The sequence below is a fragment of the Sander vitreus genome, chromosome 17 (genome assembly GCF_031162955.1).
Source record: "Sander vitreus isolate 19-12246 chromosome 17, sanVit1, whole genome shotgun sequence".
Classification (NCBI taxonomy): Eukaryota; Metazoa; Chordata; class Actinopteri; order Perciformes; family Percidae; genus Sander; species Sander vitreus.
The window spans coordinates 10,738,603-10,756,219 of record NC_135871.1 but is presented as its reverse complement, the minus strand read 5'-3'; the positions used below and the strand labels follow the sequence as shown (position 1 = coordinate 10,756,219).

The 17,617-nt window shown below is 42.0% G+C and overlaps 1 protein-coding gene across 1 annotated transcript in view; it reads left to right on the top strand.

Annotated features, from left to right (window-relative positions):
* Positions 1-17,617, top strand: part of disc1 (DISC1 scaffold protein) — a 51,239-nt gene that overhangs the window by 18,063 nt on the left and 15,559 nt on the right. Inside the window, exon 10 of the mRNA XM_078272862.1 lies at positions 9,819-9,879. Within this exon, the coding sequence (XP_078128988.1) occupies positions 9,819-9,879 (61 nt within the window). The remainder of the gene's footprint in view (positions 1-9,818; positions 9,880-17,617) is intronic.

Here is a 17,617-nt window from a genome sequence, read left to right as displayed (position 1 = left end):
TGTTTTCATCCCAAAGGAGAAACAGGGCTGCTGTAGGCAATACGATCCCTTCCCTAGACCTAAATCTCATTCAAAGTTGTAAAAACATGAGCCGGAGTCTTATTTTTTTTTTTTACCACGGAGCAGTAATGTAGACAGAAATGAGTTGCGTGCTGTTGTGTATTCCGCCTGGCCACACACTGCAGATAAAAGCTAACCTTTTAGCCATTCATGGGGCGATCAATAATTGATCTTTGTCCCTTCAAACTTGCATTAACTGATTTTCTGGCCACTTGGGGGCAGTGAAAACAAGCTGTAAACACAACACTGACATATCCTTTTAAGTTGATTTGTCGATGGCGGTAGTTCACACATACAGCAATTACAAAGCAACACGATCATCTCACGGTCATTTTAAGTCATATCTCTGGCCATCTGGTGACGTCCAATATTCACTGTTTTTGGTCACCTGAGAAAAAACAGAAATTACATTTTTTTTAAATGCACCATTATCCAAACGAACACAAAACGTTTTCTTGCCCACTGAGACTGGAAAACATTTGTTGTATTTTAAAAAAGGTGCCTCTCTCTTCCTTTCTGTGAGTACACCTTTTGAAATATCGATTCAAATGTGCATCACGAGAGCTCTTTGGAAGAGAAGTCCTCTCTTGACGTTGCTACACGCTGAGAGGACATCAATGGACAATGACTTTTCTCCCAAATGAAGGAGAAGTGATCTGCTGTCAGTGTGGAGTCGGCATCAAATGAGATACCAGCAGGATTGGCCGTTGTTGAGAGGAAGGGGAGGGACGGCGGGGTTTGTGTGCAGGGGAAATGAGCTCTAGATTGTGTGAAGTAGCCAATTACCTCCAAGCTACTCAGTACCGACCTGATGTATCAGTGCTCGCGCACTCTCCAGCTACACGCTTTTGTGTGTGTGTGTGTGGGGGTGGGGGTAAGATAGGTTTGGCCTCCTGGCACTGGCAGAGACATAAATGGACTTTGACAGAAGTGAAGTCCATCAGTCACAGGTTCCCCTCCCTCTCTTTTGCTTAGTGCCTCAGAAAGTGAAGTGACAAGACCAGGGGTCTCATTTATAAAACTGTGTGTAGGATCCTTACTAAAAGTGTACGTACGCCCAAAAGCCCAAAATGGCGTACGCCAAAATAAAGTCTGATTTATAAAACCGTGTGTACGCACATCTGTAAGCAATGTTCCCTTTATAAATCAGAGATTACCCACAAGTGTGCGTACGTGAATCAGCCTCTTATCCCGCCCTGTACACGCCCATTTGTAACCATAAATTGTCAATGCAAAGCACCTCGTCAATGCTGATCAGTATATGAATGACACTGGCAGTTGTTACACAGAATCATGATGACTGGCAGAGAAAAAGCAAAAAACTTCTCAGACGTTCAGGAATTGCTGCAAACTGAATTATAATTTCGGCCTGTTGTCGCACTGTGTAGGGAAACCTGATCTATCTATCTAACTACATGTATTAATAATACGTCCAAAACGGCAGGCACTACGGTACTCGGGGACAGCTTCAATATACCAGACGTATATAATAAGATTTAACAGAACTATATATTATATCCAAATAAGCCTTAGTGATAAAAATGAAGATTATATATAATATTTATATTAAAAAAAACACTCAGCTGTCTGACATTTCCCTCTGGAAACAGCCGGTTTCCCCCAGAGTGGCGAGGACCTGTATTTGGACCGGGATGGCACGGTTCCGGCGTGTTGCCCTCTCTACTGGACCCATTCAGTACATACATCCAAGAGCACAGCTTTAGGGAATTTAAATTGGCATATTAGCCAGTCATCATCATGGTCCCTGAAGTCTCTTTTTCTCCTAATTCTGTCCTAATTGAGTCCTCCTGCAGGGCCAGCAGTGCCATCATGCAGCATTACACACAGGGGTCACCGCAGTATTTATATGTATTATATATTATAATTTGTGATTGTTAACACCTTGTCAACACAGCACCAACTAGTGGTATCCCCCACCTTGAGATACAATTTGAAGACGAAAGAAAGTGTAATAGGCAAACACACTTTTCTTCATGCAGGTTTTGTCTCAAACAGTATTAAAGTTCGGACTGATAACGAGGACATTAAGGGTAAAGATTGCGTGAGAGCTTAACGGCTGTATTTTCAGACTTTGACATTTGATGATATATACACAGATATTTAGTTATTTACACCGTGTTCTGCCGTTATGTAATCTAGGGTATTTGATGCTATGCTGTATTCCATGCAGTCGGGCCATCCCCTCCTCCTACGCTCCGTAGCAGACAACGTGGCGGCGAGACAGCGCCGATTAAACATTAAGAACTAATTTTTATTTAAGATTTGAGTTGGAGGTGTTTATGGAACAATTATCATTCAGTACAAGCGCAAATAACACTGCTGGATTTAATCTTCATGGTAACGTGGATGATATGGAGTGAAAAAATGTGCGCGAGGCATCAATACTTGAAAATATTACGAGTAATCGTTATTCCAATTTACTTCCTGCAGTCTGACTTCAGTTCACCACCTCACCATCTGCGTCGCCAATTCCTATTTTGTCTCCAAAATGTGCGTACGCATGGGTCAGAGTTTGCGTGGAGGACCGCACAGTCTCCCTTCAAGTTTGTTTTTTATAAATCACAACCTTTGCGTGGGAACGCACATTTTCAGCCTCGTTTTGTGTGTACGCCACGTTTATAAATGAGACCCCTGGTCAGGTAGTGAAAGACCACAGACTGGAGCTCTGGATAGGGCTCCTGCTGCAACCCCAATCAGCCATCTAACATACACTGTTATCTAGAACAAATATCTTCTACAGGGGGTCCGGGACCCCCAGGGGGTCCTCAGAGTTACTGCAGGGGGGCCACCAAATTATTGTTTGATAATTTTTCTGAATGTTTCAAAAAAATTGAAATAATAATAATAAGGTATACATAATAATGATATATTAACATGAATCCAACATATTATTAGCAAAGATAAATCAGCCTATTTGTGCAACAACAAAGAAATTACTCAACATTGATGATAGGCTTACTGGGGATTCATTAAAACATGATGTATGTCTTAGTATTGTAAGCACCATTAAAAGCTATGCGTAAGCCTCCCTACATGTTATTGTAGGCCCATTTCAACTCAATTTTATACAATATTAGTAGGGGGTCCCTGCTCCGTCTCTCTTTCAGCTAAGTGGTCCTTATCTTAAAAAACGTTGAAGACCCCTGATCTAGACCATTAAAGCCTGTGGCTGCGGCGTCACCATTAACCCATTGTCTTATCTTGAATGCACCCTCTGCTGCCACTAGGGGGCACCCTTTCATTGTTGCAGTCAGGCAGAGTTGCATTGAGTTTTTATGGGGTATACTAATGCATGGACTTGGTATTTTTGTTCATGTAAGGTCCATGGTTTTTATATTATAGTAGTAGAAACTAATTCCTTTTACTTGCAAGTTATGTTTCTTTTCCTTTACCGTATGTGCACGAAACTAAGTCACCTGCCAGATTTTTGTTGGTGAAATACAGTCCTGAACACCTTGTCTTGCTAAACAGCCAAGGATAGCATTAATCTGACCCTGACCCTGGCCCTGACAACCACCAAGTTCACTTCAGTATCCTAAATACACTGTGCACTTCACACAGAATAATGCAGCTCTTAACTGGGAAACCAGTGAAATGCAAATGCTCAGGGCTAAACAAAGGAACGGGAATCAGGTGAGAAAAACGTCACAAATGTGGGAAGAGATAGCAAGTTAATGATTGGTTGTGCGGCTTGCTCAAATGCTCAAGTGGGTGCACACAATATGGCAGCAAGCGCAATTTCACAATGTGTTGCAGACACCAAGCAAGGGGCTCATTAAACTGTCATCCTATTTGGTAATAAGGGGCTGGCACCTGCTAGCTGGAAACTGATAGCCCACAAACAGCACATTAACATTTCTTTAGCTGGAGGGGATTAGAAATTACAGTCTACTTCAAAGTCAAGATGGCCATCCTTTTTTGTTTCTGAGGCATTGCTAGCACACCCTTATGGCACTAGTGGCATCTTATTACAAGGAAACCATATGCCTTTTTCTTGAAAAGGCCTATTGTCGTGGCATGAGCTCTAATACAACACATAGTCCTTGACAGGATCCATGCACATGCATTCACTTAAACTACACAGCTTCAGCTTGTTGAGCATCTCCGCCCAGCGTACTTTGTGGCGTGGGGGTTTTTGGCCTGGGAGCCATTACATCCCTAATTGCCAATGACACGACTGCTGATGAATACCAAACCCATTATAGCCAGAGGTTTGATTCCCTGCTGAGAGTATCATTTTGTCCCCAAGAGAGTTCTGGAGTGATACTAAATTTACAAATAAATAATTGAAGAGCTGAATAACAGAAGTAAATGACCCCCAGGAGTGAGAACATTCAAATGTGGAGGCAGTGTCAGTGTGTGCTCCTCTTGATTTATCCAAGTATTCTGCCAATGCTTATTTAATGCTATTGTTAGTATGCAGGCGGTATATTCTGTGGCAGTCAGGTAATTTGGCTATCTGTGATAAACCCAGTAGGTTGTCTTCTTCACATGGCTCCAATGGAACACATTTAATTAGTGTTTTGTTGTTGTTGTCTTTTGCTGCATCTCTCCACACTCTATTGTTTTTTCATATAGCTCATAGTGTCACCTCTGGGTTTATGGTCCTTGGCACAATTTGGGAGCCTGTTTGTGCCAAACTCAACTGTGCATACCAGTCAAGCAGCTGAAGTGTACATCAAAATACTGTCTCTCTGTGTTATTAAACAAATGCAATTTCCTCCTAATGGAGTGCCAATAGTAAAGGCGAGGACATATATGATTTATTCATGACTCTGCCTCTTTCAGGGTGCTTCTGTTGAGAACATGATGGAACGTATGACAGCTCTTCTCCTAAAGAGCGTCTGAATGATTGAGAGCGGTGTAGTGGTTAAGTGGACCTGGGTGAATGTTTCCTGGTTTTTGTCTCTGAAGTTTTGGCAGTATTCATTTTTCCTGTGATTCAGTAGAGGATGTCACTCCAATGTGAGTATTATAGCATCCATAACCATCAGAATTACTGCAAAAACATAAGGAAGTTGATTGAGGTACCACTACAATAGCTGGCACCACTGCATCTATCAATTTATTTTCCATACGACTTAAAAGGAGGTTGAGTTCCATAGTGAAGCCGTTTGTTTTTAGCCATGTTAGCAGTATGTCAGCCCACCACTTTGGTCCAGACTGATATAGCTCAACAAGTACCGGATGGATTATCATTTGACTTTCCATCTAGTGCAATCAATTGGTGGTCCAATACTTTGGTTTATGACCAAATAGTTGCAAAACTAATGGCATTCGTATCAGCCTGAGCTATACTTTGTATTTAGTGCTACTTAGCAAATGTTAGCATGCTAACACAGTAAACTAAGATGGTAAACATGGTGAACATTACACCTGCTGTCCTCATAATGCTAACATTGGCATTCACACCGCCTCAAACCATAGCTCAAAACCCACTGGCAAGTCTGATCTCCGGTTACATGATTCGCACCGCAGCATGACGTGGGGTTGCATTTCTCCAAAAGTTTTCGCCACAGGCTCGCTGTGTTTTTTGGCGTGTTCCCCCTGCAGCAACCCCTGCCGCAGCCTAAACGCACTACCCCCATTCAAAATAAATGGAAAGACCTGCGTTTTTGCTTGACTGTCGGACGGTCGACGCAGGCAGTCTGAACGTGGCCTATAGCACCCCTGTGTCTAAGTACAGCCTCACAGAGCAGCTAGCATGGCTAGTTTAGACAAAGGTCTAAGTTGAGGGAGGAGACAAATTCAGAAATGTGTTTTTGTGGAAAATGTATCAGCCAAGTGCTAATGGGGTTTCCCAAAGGATGCAGAGGAAATAATAAGATGCCAGTTTAATGGAGCAGGAGCGTGAGCAGGTGTGCTCTTGAGATAGTGTTTTAGAGCTTTTATGGCACTACATTTTGGGAGAGTACCTCTTCGTTGGGCCTTTAAGTGCTACCCAGATTCAGCCATCAGAATTTTTTTTTATTTTGCAGCACACAAAGTAAGTTGAGAGTCTCCTCTAAACAAACTCTGTTTAACAAGTTTGACTTGAGTAATGACAGTGAGCATGTCTAACATTTCAGTTAGAGCAATTCAGCATCCAGAACGGAAATATATATATATATATATATATATATATATATATATATATATATATATATATATTCACCCAAGCACAGATTGTGTACACACAGCCAATTTTTTGTCAAATGATTCCTTTTGTTGTGCATTCGTGCATAGCCCCACAATATGCTACGCCGTGCCAGCTGCAATCTGTGTACTGCTATGCTTTGTGATCCCACAGCCTTAAAGGTTTTCTTGAGTGTCTGTCTGAGATATCAGCATGTCCCTCTTCCTTCATTAGCTATGCTGCTGTTAAGTTCAGATACATTCATACGATGCGAGTGTCTGCATATGCTGACTGTGTGTTTGTTACCTGCAGGGCTGTTGCACTTAAGCAGCCCGAGCCGAACTTAAACACATTAATCACAGTCGGTGCCTTCAACTCAATTACAAAGACACACAATTCCTCTTCTGCCTTATTATGCGCAGGCTTCTATAACACACATATCGGTGGTGCTGGGTTAGCACGGAGCCGCCTCTAATTTGTTTGACAACACAAAGTCCTCGCAGATGTTGGGTGCTTTTATTGTTACAAGGCAATAAAGAAACGACTGCATTATTCACTTTCAATTAGAGAGCTGTTCAAATGCTCATAATGCAGCAGCAAATCCAAACACCTTGCCATCGTTAACTTCTACAGGCTCATTAAAGCCCATAACTTCATCATCAGGAATTGTGTCCGCTACATTTGTTTTTTGTCTGTCACATTTGTGTTTTTTTTTTTTTTTTCAACATCCAGTAACACATTCTCATCATCTTTCAATAGTGTCTCAGTTCTGTTTGTGTTATGAATTAATTAATGGCAATGGTCTCTTTGATTTTGGCCGGGGTCCTTGACAGCAATCAGTGATGTTTAGCACCTGCTGAGATTACTGGTGTGAGAGGAGGCTGAGCTCATGAATTTTCCAGTGCAGGCTCTGTGAACTCCTTTGTGAGGTTCCTTCAACACCAAATATACTGCCGCATGTATCAGGCACTAACAGACGGGCTCTCTTCTCAATGGGCTTTTTAGTGTCGATGTTATTCGCATGGCCTGCCAATGACAGCAGCTTCCCGCAGACTTACAGGAAGTGGTAATATCACCCAGTGCTCTGGTTCCACTCAACGCAGGAGGAGGCTCTGCTGCTTTATGTCTAGTCCCATTCTCTAAAAAAAGATTATTTTCATCTGTCACGCCCGAAGAGGCTCACTAGTTTTGCCACCGGTTGGCATGGCGACAGGATGGCACACTGCCTCTCAGTATCAGCATAAAAAGAAATATTAAGTCAACAGTTCATACACTCATGTCTGTATCTCCTATCTGCAGATGCCTTTTGTATTGATTCTTTCTATTCCTCACAGTATATTATTTCTAAATCTTGCTTTTGCTCTTGTTAGAGCCGTAGCCTACTTAGTCATCTCCCATCTGTACATGCCCCATGCCATCTGAAGTCAGGCTTAATGCCCCCATGTATTATTCAATGGCTATCTCCTTGCACGCTGCCTAACGGAGCCGGTATGAATGGAAGTTGACATGGGAGACTCTGTCAGGTGGTATATGATCTCACATAGCAATTAGAGGGGTGGTAAGTGAGCTGTCTGGTCACCAACAGCACCAGATATGTGATAGCTAATCCAGCGACCTCCCTCCTTACTCTTGAGCAGATTTGGCCACTTTGAATGAAAACAACTCTCAGGCACTCTTGTGCGTGCGTCACTTAGTCTAAGACTTTTTCCTTCTCTCCCCGCTGTGCCAGCCCCCCGGCTTGTCTCATCCTGGAGCTGATGCTGTCTAATAACAACCATCAAGACAATGATACAAATTATATTTCAAACCTCAGTGTGATTCAGAACACCCAATTAGGTGACTTTCTCTCTGTGTGAGCAAGCTAAGTTGCATAACAGAGTAGCTTTCAACCATTTTTGGCTTGTGTTTCCTTAAAATGAAGCAATGTCTACGTTTTAACGCACTATGTACTCTATGAATGCCTTTATTTAACATTTTAGGAAATATGTTCGATTGCCCTTTTGCCGAGAGTTAACGGAGGAGTTTGTTAACACTCTGTCGGTACAGGGAACAGTAACTCATAACTTATGTTAGAGTTAAAAACTGGAAATGTGGGAAGGTCTGGCTTAGCCAGCCAGCACCTCTAGAGCTCACTTATTAACTTATTTGTTTAATAATGTGTACAAAAATCCAAATACAAGTATTGGTGTAGTGTAACGGTTTATTACCTGGCTGGGCACAATAACTCCCTGGAGTCTCATCTGGTTGGAAGTAACTGTTAACGGCCAAGAAGTAGTCACATGTTGCCGACACCAGCACAAACGGGCCTGACGGTGAAGGGCAGTCATGGCAGGACTCCAGGCAGCCCTGTGAGACCGGAGATTGTGGGGGTATCAGAAGCTTAAAACAAGTGTCAATAGCAACGGAAAAATAACCTGTTTGGCAATGTCAGAGAAGATTTGGCAAATTTTTCATTAAACAACCCACATACTCAGCGCTGCTGCTCATCCCACAAATGCATGTGCCTTACAAATGGGGCACCATTTGAAAGGGAACCAAACAGGCTTTCCAACGGTATAGGATTTATTGCCAAAAACCATTGTTACCAGAGAGAAATAATCTAACAAACACAAATTTCCTTACTTTTTGTTCCAAGTTCATATAGATAGATGTGTGAAGTGGTATTGATCTTCTCATCTAATTCTTAACAAGAAAGTAAATATGTGTATTTCCCAAATGTGGAACTATTTATCTAACCAACTGAGTTAATTTATCCTTCTGATATTGTTTAATAATCTCTAGTCTGAACAGGTAAAAGTATAAAGTATTTTGCAAGAAACTAGAAATGATAGAAACGTCTGAAATACGCACAATTTTGTGTAGCAGAGTACATTGTTTTTTCTATTCTTTCCTATCCTGTTAATCATTTCTAGACCTTTCTGATTTAATCGAACCACTGCAGCAGAGTGTGGGAAAGCACTGGTGTGTGCGTGTGCGCGCGTGCGTGTGTGTGTTTCAGTGGGGAACAGAGTTGTATTGAACAGTGCAGATATATATGAGGCACAACTTGATATAAGTGCATCCTATTGTGTTCAAAGATCTGCCGCTGCAGGGGGGGGGCATATTCTCATGTTTCATACATGAGCTCATTAACCGCACTCAGATTACCCTCCTCTCCATCCTGACTAACCTCAAGTTAACTAACTCAGCCAGCCTGCGTAGCCCTGCCTCCTCAGGCAAAGCTCACTGCTGGCAAAAGGGCGCAGGAAGCAACATAAGCTACCAATCCAACTATATGCCCCACAGGAAATCTGGCACTGTGTAAGGACCTATGCCATGTTAGAATCCCCTTTTATCCTTAGGCTGTCTCCAATTTCATCCCCTCTCATAGCAGTGGGAATGATCTTTCCTTAAATTGTGTGTTTTTCTGTACTGTACTGTTGTAGTTTCTCAGCACAAGGCCACCTACAACTGTGATGACTGCTACCTTTCCTAACAGAGCCCATGTACAATATAGCTAATGACAAGCCAGTTTTAATGGTATTAGAGCTGTGATTTGTTGCTAGGATACCCCATCATGGCTAATAAAAGTAGTAAATGAAGTGCAATTAACAGGCTGTTCTCTGCTTCTCTCTCCATACAGAAAGCCGACTGAAAGAGAACACTACCAAGTATATCAAGCTATTGGAGGACATATTGCACAGGTAAGAGTCTTTTATGCCGTCTCTCTCATTTCAGCAAAGACATCAATATTCCACAGGAGAGATAAACATAACATCAGCCTCCCAGGAATTTCCTCTCACCTCCGTTGTCCCTTTAACCAGAACACTGTCTCCCCAATACATCACCTCACCTACCACATCATGCACTCACACCTTTTTCTTATGCTGTTGTCTCCCAGAGCCCCTTTCTCACATTTCACTCTGTCTCTCACCTGCACAATTTGTCTTACTCCCACCTTCTCACATATTTTCTATACCTTTTATTTTGTATACCTCCACATCAGTTCAGTTTCTACCCTTTTCCTCCTCTGTATAAACCGTATAAACCAGACAAAACAATATAGTTTTCTGTCTGTTTTTATTCCTTCTATCTACGCCTAAAAACTCCTAAATCACTGAGGACAGGTCTGTTGTGTGTCGCCTAGCCCGCCTGACAGTTATACGGTTGTGATGTACAGACTTTGTCGAGCAGAGGTTGTGGAACCCAGTCAACTGTCGACACCATACGCCTGTTTATGCTTCCTTATGGTGAGAGCTGGTTAGCTCGTCTCCACCGACACAGTCAACACCGAGCAGCTACAATGCGATCGGCTCATATTTTGCAGCATTTTGGAACCATTTGTGTTTTACAGATGGATGAATAGAGCTGGTAATGTTTTTATGTACACCATATGAGCTTTGCTTTCTACTCAGTCTCTTTTTTAAGTGTTTAGAGGAGAAAAGTTAGGCCGCCTGGGCTTACTTTGAGCCAGGAAAAGCCTAAATTATCAGAGATGCTTGACCCATGTTTTTGTGTGTGGTGCGTGAGAGGGAGTAGCTTTCTGTGTTGCATCCTTGGAGAAGCAGGGTCACCACTTTGGACGGGAGCCATGAGTCAGTCACACAATGCAGGGCTGTTTGTTTTTGAGGGATGCACAGGTTGCAGCTCTGCGTGGTCAAGGAGAAATATGGCTGCGATCTCAGTGCCCAGCAGGGGAGCAAGGCTCGAGACCTTTTCTATCAATAGGGCAGATGGTCGCTTTGTGTTTTGTTTGTTTGATTTTGAGAGGACCTGTCTGGGCCATGCATCTTATGTGGAAAAAATGTGGGGAAAAGACAACTTAGCGACAGAGGTTGAAGAGACATTTGACAGGGTATTTTAGAAAATGGGTAAAAGCACAACCTATATAGCCACTACAAGCCATAGCAAGCCTCCAACACAGAAACTTCAAAATAAATGTGCACAACAAAAAAATTACATCAAAAGCAAAAATCATCATCTGGATTCTGCAATCCCCCCCCCTTCCTGCCTGGTAAATGCCTGTCTTTCAAACACCACACCTCCAGTTTGTAACTCAAAAAAAGTCAAGCTGAGATAACCATGATGACAATATCTGCTCCTCCAGAGACACAGAAAACATTATACTGGACTTGTGTAAATCAGTGGAGTGCTCCTTTTAAATAACTAAAACGATAACTATGTAAAAACAATTTGATGCTAAAATCTCAATTTATTCTCCCCTGATGTAAACTTCTGAGATTTTAAATCCAGAAAGCCTCTTTCAGTTTCCTTTCAATCCCAGACTACCAATATCAATAAAACAAAAATACATGATTGAATACTCGACTTCCTAAACAATCTACTGGGTGCTTTATATCTGCCTTTTTAATAGAGCTCTTATTTTCGGTGATCCTATCTTTTAGTTTCACCCATAGAGACCACATGTCTAACCACATCACTATGGATAGAAAAATCACATTAAAAGAAACCTCCTTGGGTATTGGGTACTGTAAACTAATTGTCCTGCTTATCACATTGTATATTAATTGCTGGCTCTCCAGCCTTGGATCAGCTTCCATTACCAGAGGCGGTCCAGCTCAAATCACAAGTACAGCTTTGCCTTCAGGCATGGACCAGCACTGTAGCTTTCTCCAGTTCGGTACGATGACACATATTCGGCTTGATTGAATGGGCAATTGTCCCCACATGTGCATATATACACATACACACACTCAGATACATGCACCCATCATCCACTGTAAATTTGATCAGTCAGCTCTAATGTACATAACTGTTGATGGAGTGTGGTGGTGATGGGAGGCAAGGAGAGGGGGGGGAGGGGTGTAGAGAGGCAGATTAGTACTAGTGAGATGTCTGGTCTCCGTGGAGACGGATGGTGTTAAAAAAACCAATTATTTCTTCCTTGCTAAAGACTAGAACAGGATGTTGGGGCAGCGCAGATGCTGTAAATGTGTCACCAGACTAAAAAAAACATTTTATTCAGATTAGCATCAGCGTACAGTTGTTTAATATATTACGTAGATGTTTCATTAGGAAATGCCTCTAGAATATTTCTTACATTTATGCATTCTTCTGTTGAGAGTTGGATGTTATTTATCATATTTAAAGGATACAATGCAACCGATGTAGAAGTCATTGAAATACTCAGACAAAACCGAGGACTTGCTGAGAGCCTCTAGGCAGGGAGTGAAAAAAAACTCTATTATCACTTTTAATAATAAAAATAGTACATAATCGTGAATCTACATAAGACAAAAGTGTTTGTAACAAAGGGACCTTGGTTGCTCAGTTGTCTGCTGTAAAAACCTCCCCAGACATCAAGACACCCACCTTACAAACTGTTTAGTTCAACATAACAGCTCATCCAATAGTCACCCCCTTTGTATTATTAGCACCTCTCCTGGTGTTATTTGAAATATTGCTGCATGATTAATCTGAAAACATTTCCAACTCCTTTTTGCTTTTTTTTTTTTTTTTAATATATTCTCATTTTGTTTATGGTGTTTGGGGGTCCTAAATATCAGAAGCGCTGTCGTGCCACTATAGGTGAAAGTCATATTTTTTTATTTTATTCTGGATAGTAATTTCTTGGGGAGATGGCTGCTCTTTTGATAGCTAAAACCTCCAGCTGTGACTGAAGATATGAGGTGTTTTTCACAGTCTGTCAGTCATTGGTATTCATGTGACTTGAAGATGCAGTTGGACATATGACTGGGTAGAGTTCAAAATATTGGCAATTCACCGCTTTGTGCCTTTTCTCTCTGGATAGGTCTAACTCAACCTACCGGTACCAGCAGGACTGGACCGCTGCTACTTTCCTTTAACTGTTATATTAATAGTCCTTTCTCCGTCTGTGTGTACGTAATGCCTTGAGGAGAAAGAGCAGTCCTGTCAGTCAGTAGTCCCACAGGGGGGCTTAGTGACTGTAGAAGGAGTGTGCCTGCCTGTCTTTCTTTCTTATTACTGGGCCATCAGAAGAGCAGCACACCCACACCCAGCCACTGTCAGATGGCAGGCCAAGCGGATGCCACCAATTAACCCCCAGGCGAGGAGTTCATACCGACAGGCACCAGGAGACAACCATCACAGGGATGCTTAGGAGATGACATGTTGTCTGCATTTTCAGTATTCAGAACCCTAATGCCAATGCTGGTTATTTGTAATAAACTGAGGTTGTCGTTGAAGAGAAGCTTTTGTTCTATTTAGTAGAGGCTACGCCCTCTAAGAGCTATTGCTAATGGGTTTATCCCTCGTGCATGTACAGTTGTGAAAATTTCTTTTGTGCCATTGTGCCCTGCACGGGCCTCTCTTAGGTCCTCAGTTACTGTATATGACAGCTTTTTTTACAAGCAGTATGAAGACGGCAAAGAAGACCAGCAGTGTTCGCCAGATGTTCTCCGCTGTGGACTCGCTTCACAGAGCTTCAGCCCTTCATGGAGGAGGCTTTCTCTGACCCGGGGAAACTGAAGGCTCTGGTATCCTGCTACGTGCTGTTCACAAGGGTACACAGGGGCACAGAAAAGGTGTTTCCTGCAGTCCCGTTGCTAGAGCAAAAGCCTGACCTCCATCCTGCTTCTTAAAGCCCCTTTTTTCAGCTGGCGGAAGCCCACACTGCCATCTCCCCGGGTCTGTGCTCGCATCACCAACCGCTCGCACCATTGTTCTGCGCAGGTGGCCGCGACCTAAAACAACATTTCTCTGTTGTCCTCTGGTGTCTCCGGCATGGCCAGTAAGCCTGGGGCTCTCTCCCCAGAGCTAGCAACTGATATCGGCAAGACCCTGACGGCTGTCCTGACCCTCACCACAGCTTCTACAGTGGCACTGTCGAGGATTATGGCATGGAAGACGCTTCACACGTGATAGCTTTCTAGCGAGATCAGACGTGAGCTTCTGGATAGTCCCATAGGGCTGGATACCAAACAAGAACCTCTAATCCCATCATCACAGATTAGTAGGCTGCGTAAGTATAATATGTTGCCATCTCATCCTCCTGCACCAGCGGTGCGGCTGTGAAGAGTTTGTCACTCGGCTACTAGGCCACTAGGGGCTGTCAAGGTGTCAACCATGATGCAGGCAGTGCCTTCCTGTCCTAATAAGCTTCTCTTTTACGAAGCCATGAACTCGTGTGTGTTATCTGCTTTTTGAACTTGGTGTCACAGGTGGCTTTGACTTTGTCAGCTTCACCCTTAACCCAATAGCAATACCTCTTAGAGGGTGAAGCCTATACGAAAAATAACTATATTTATATATAGTTAATAGATCTGGAGTTACAATTCTTAACTTTCGGGATAGATGAGGCCGCCTTTGACATTTTTATGGGAATTTATGATTGTACAACACTTAATCTCCACAGAGAATGATTTATGGGTGAAAGTTAACACGTGTGCCCACCCATATTTTTGTGTGTGTGTGTGTGTGTGTGTGTGTGTGCGTTTGTGTGTCTCTCCACTTCAGAAGAGACACATAACAATGGCACGGCTCACTGGGTGCGTCCCCACTATAGCAGAATTCAGAAGCGGCGGCATTGAGTAGCAAATTGGTGAGGGCAGGGGGGGCTGGGCCGAGCAATTTTTCTATTGTCTGTGTGCCAAATGAAGGTTAGAGAATGGCTGAGAGGCGTGCATTGGCAGGGTACAAAGGTTGGCAGCTTTTTCAGGCAGGAGATGGACTGGAAAACAAGTGGCATTCAATTTTCAGGGGGCCTCATCACTGAGAGAGAGTGGAAGGAGAGAGAGATTAAAGTGCCCATATTATGAAAAAAACACTTTTTCTGGGATTTGGGGTGTTCTTTTGTGTCTCTGGTGCTTCCACACACATACAAACTTTGAAAAAAATCCATCCATGCTGTTTTGAGTGAGATACGGTTTCTGAATGTGTCCTGCCTTCAGTCTCCGGGTGAGCTGTTCAAAATCGGCACAAACGAGCTGGCTAACCGCAACCATTAGCTCGTAGCGTTAACATGCTAATGCTAACGCTAGCATGCTACCTCGTTCTCAATAGCAAAGCACTGCTACAACACACACGTTCACCATAATCTACAAAAGAACTACTTCCATGTACGCCCTCATTTAGAAGTCTCCCAGCTAATCCTGCCTTGTAACTGACCAAAGTTGTAGAAACAGCCTGTCTTTTACTGTCTATGGAGCTAGCTAGCTGACATGATCTACATCTGAGCTACTGCACATGTGCGAGTGCAATCAAAGATAGTACAGAAGAAGAAGAAAAGAGGTCTCACTCTGTAGCTAAAACAGAGACCAGCTGAAAAGAGGATCTGCAGCAGTGAGAGAGAGCTGTGCAGTACAAAAAAAATATGGTGTTTTTTGAAAATGAAACCATGTAAACCTATTCTGGTACAACCTTAAAATACAATTATGAACCTGAAAATGAGCATAATATGGGTGCTTTAAACAATATTGTCTGGGGTGCATTTTGCCTTGGAGTTTGTTTATGTGTGATGGAGAATGAGCAATTTCTCAAATCTAACTGAGCAGCAAGGTGGCACTCTAGGTGAAAATACTGAATTTATTATAGGGACTTATATGTAAGTATATTTGTGCGTAGAGTTTTCATCACTCCGAGTCAGTCAATGTGAGAATCAGTGTTTGTGACAGAGAATCTCCCCCTGGTTTGAAAATCGGCACATACAGAGAACGAGGACATTTCTTCCTTTAAGATGTTTGATGCATCTCTTAATGTTTGTATAAAACCCACATCTTTGTCCCTGCATCCTGTCAGCTTTAGTTTGTTTTCGACACAAGATGAATTTCTGGAAACAAGGTTGTTAAGACAGAGAAAGCTTTATGGTCTTTAGTGTGGAACTTTAGTATTTTGTGTGCGTCTCTTAAGCCATATTAAGAGGTAGAATTTCTTACAAGATCAATGGATTTGGTTCCTACAATGTCACCTGGGACGACAACTATTTTGGAATGATTTGTAATCTAAAGGTCACTGAAAGAAGAAGTGGAATAAATACGAATATTTTAAAGGTCAGAGGTCTCAAATGTGAGCCAGCGGAGGAGTATTTTATTTAATGGAAATGGAAAACAGTTTTTTTGGAAAGCTAAAAAGACATGCTTGTAATTCAACATCAGCACTCTGATGCCCTACTTTCACCATGGTGGACTATCAGATATCACGAAGTGCCTAGTGTTACTGTAAATGTTTGCTTTCACACAGTGACCAGCTTAACCTAAATATTAGGAATGACCATGTTGCTCATTTTCTGAATCATACATCCAATCAGATGTAGCTGCTTTAACTGTTCCCTTCTGTTTTTACACTCTGCGATGTCACAAGGTTCAGGAGCGAGGGCGTACAAAAAGGATGACTGATTGTAACTCACTGAGTAGATAAACAAAAAGCAATCTTCTTGTCCTCCCCCCTGAACTCCTGCTCAGTGAACCCAGCAGAGATGAATACATCCAGGCTCTTTCTTCCGTCTCTGTTGCAGCTCTTTAAGAAAAGGGCAGCCTTCAAGGAGGACATTCACTGTCATTACATTTTGTCAATGGAATTGCCATTTTTGAATTCACTCTCACTCTTTTGTCAGTGCTTTATTATAGACGTTATTAAAGATGTCCTTAACAGTGCCTTTACAACTACTGTGCTCAGTTGTCACGCAGTTCATGACATGCATTTTTATTTTTTTCAATTATTTTGTATGTGCTGTTGTACTGATATTAGTGTCATTATGATGTCTACATTCTTTCATAACATACTATATGTTTAGCATCTTATAGCCTTATAAATGTGAATTCTTTAAATAGTTTATTCTACATTTTAGGAAATATACTTATTCACTTTCTCGCTGAGCGTTAGATGAGAAAGTCAATACCACTGCCATTTCTGTCCATTTAGTGCTAAGCTACAGCCAGGAAATTAGCCTAGCTTAGCAAAAAGTGGAAGCAGGGGGAATCAGCTGCCTGGCTCTCTCTCAAGATAAAAAATACTTCATCACCACCTCTGGAGGTCACAAATGAACACATTCTATAAGTTGTTTAGGTTATGGTTACACACAGGGTTAAGCACCGTTTCAGCCTGCTTCTGGTCTTTATGCTAAGCTAAGCTAATCGTCTCCAGGTCAATACTTAAAGGACAGACGTAGAAGTGGTATCGATTTTCTCATCTAGGTCTCCCCAATAAAGCAAATAAGTGTGCTTCCCAAAATGTCAAACTATTCCTTTAATACATGAAATGTCAAATAATGTATGTACTATTGTGTTTACGTTCGTGTCCATGTTTTATAGTAGATGATATTTAAGTAACAAAATGTAACTATATATATATAAATAAACTCAGCAAAAAAAGAAACGTCCTCTCACTTTCAGATGCTTTTATTTTCAGCCAACATTTTTACATGCGTAAAACTATGTATAAACATAAAAAAATTCAACTACTAAGAACTAAACTGAACAACGTTTCACAGACATGTGACTAACA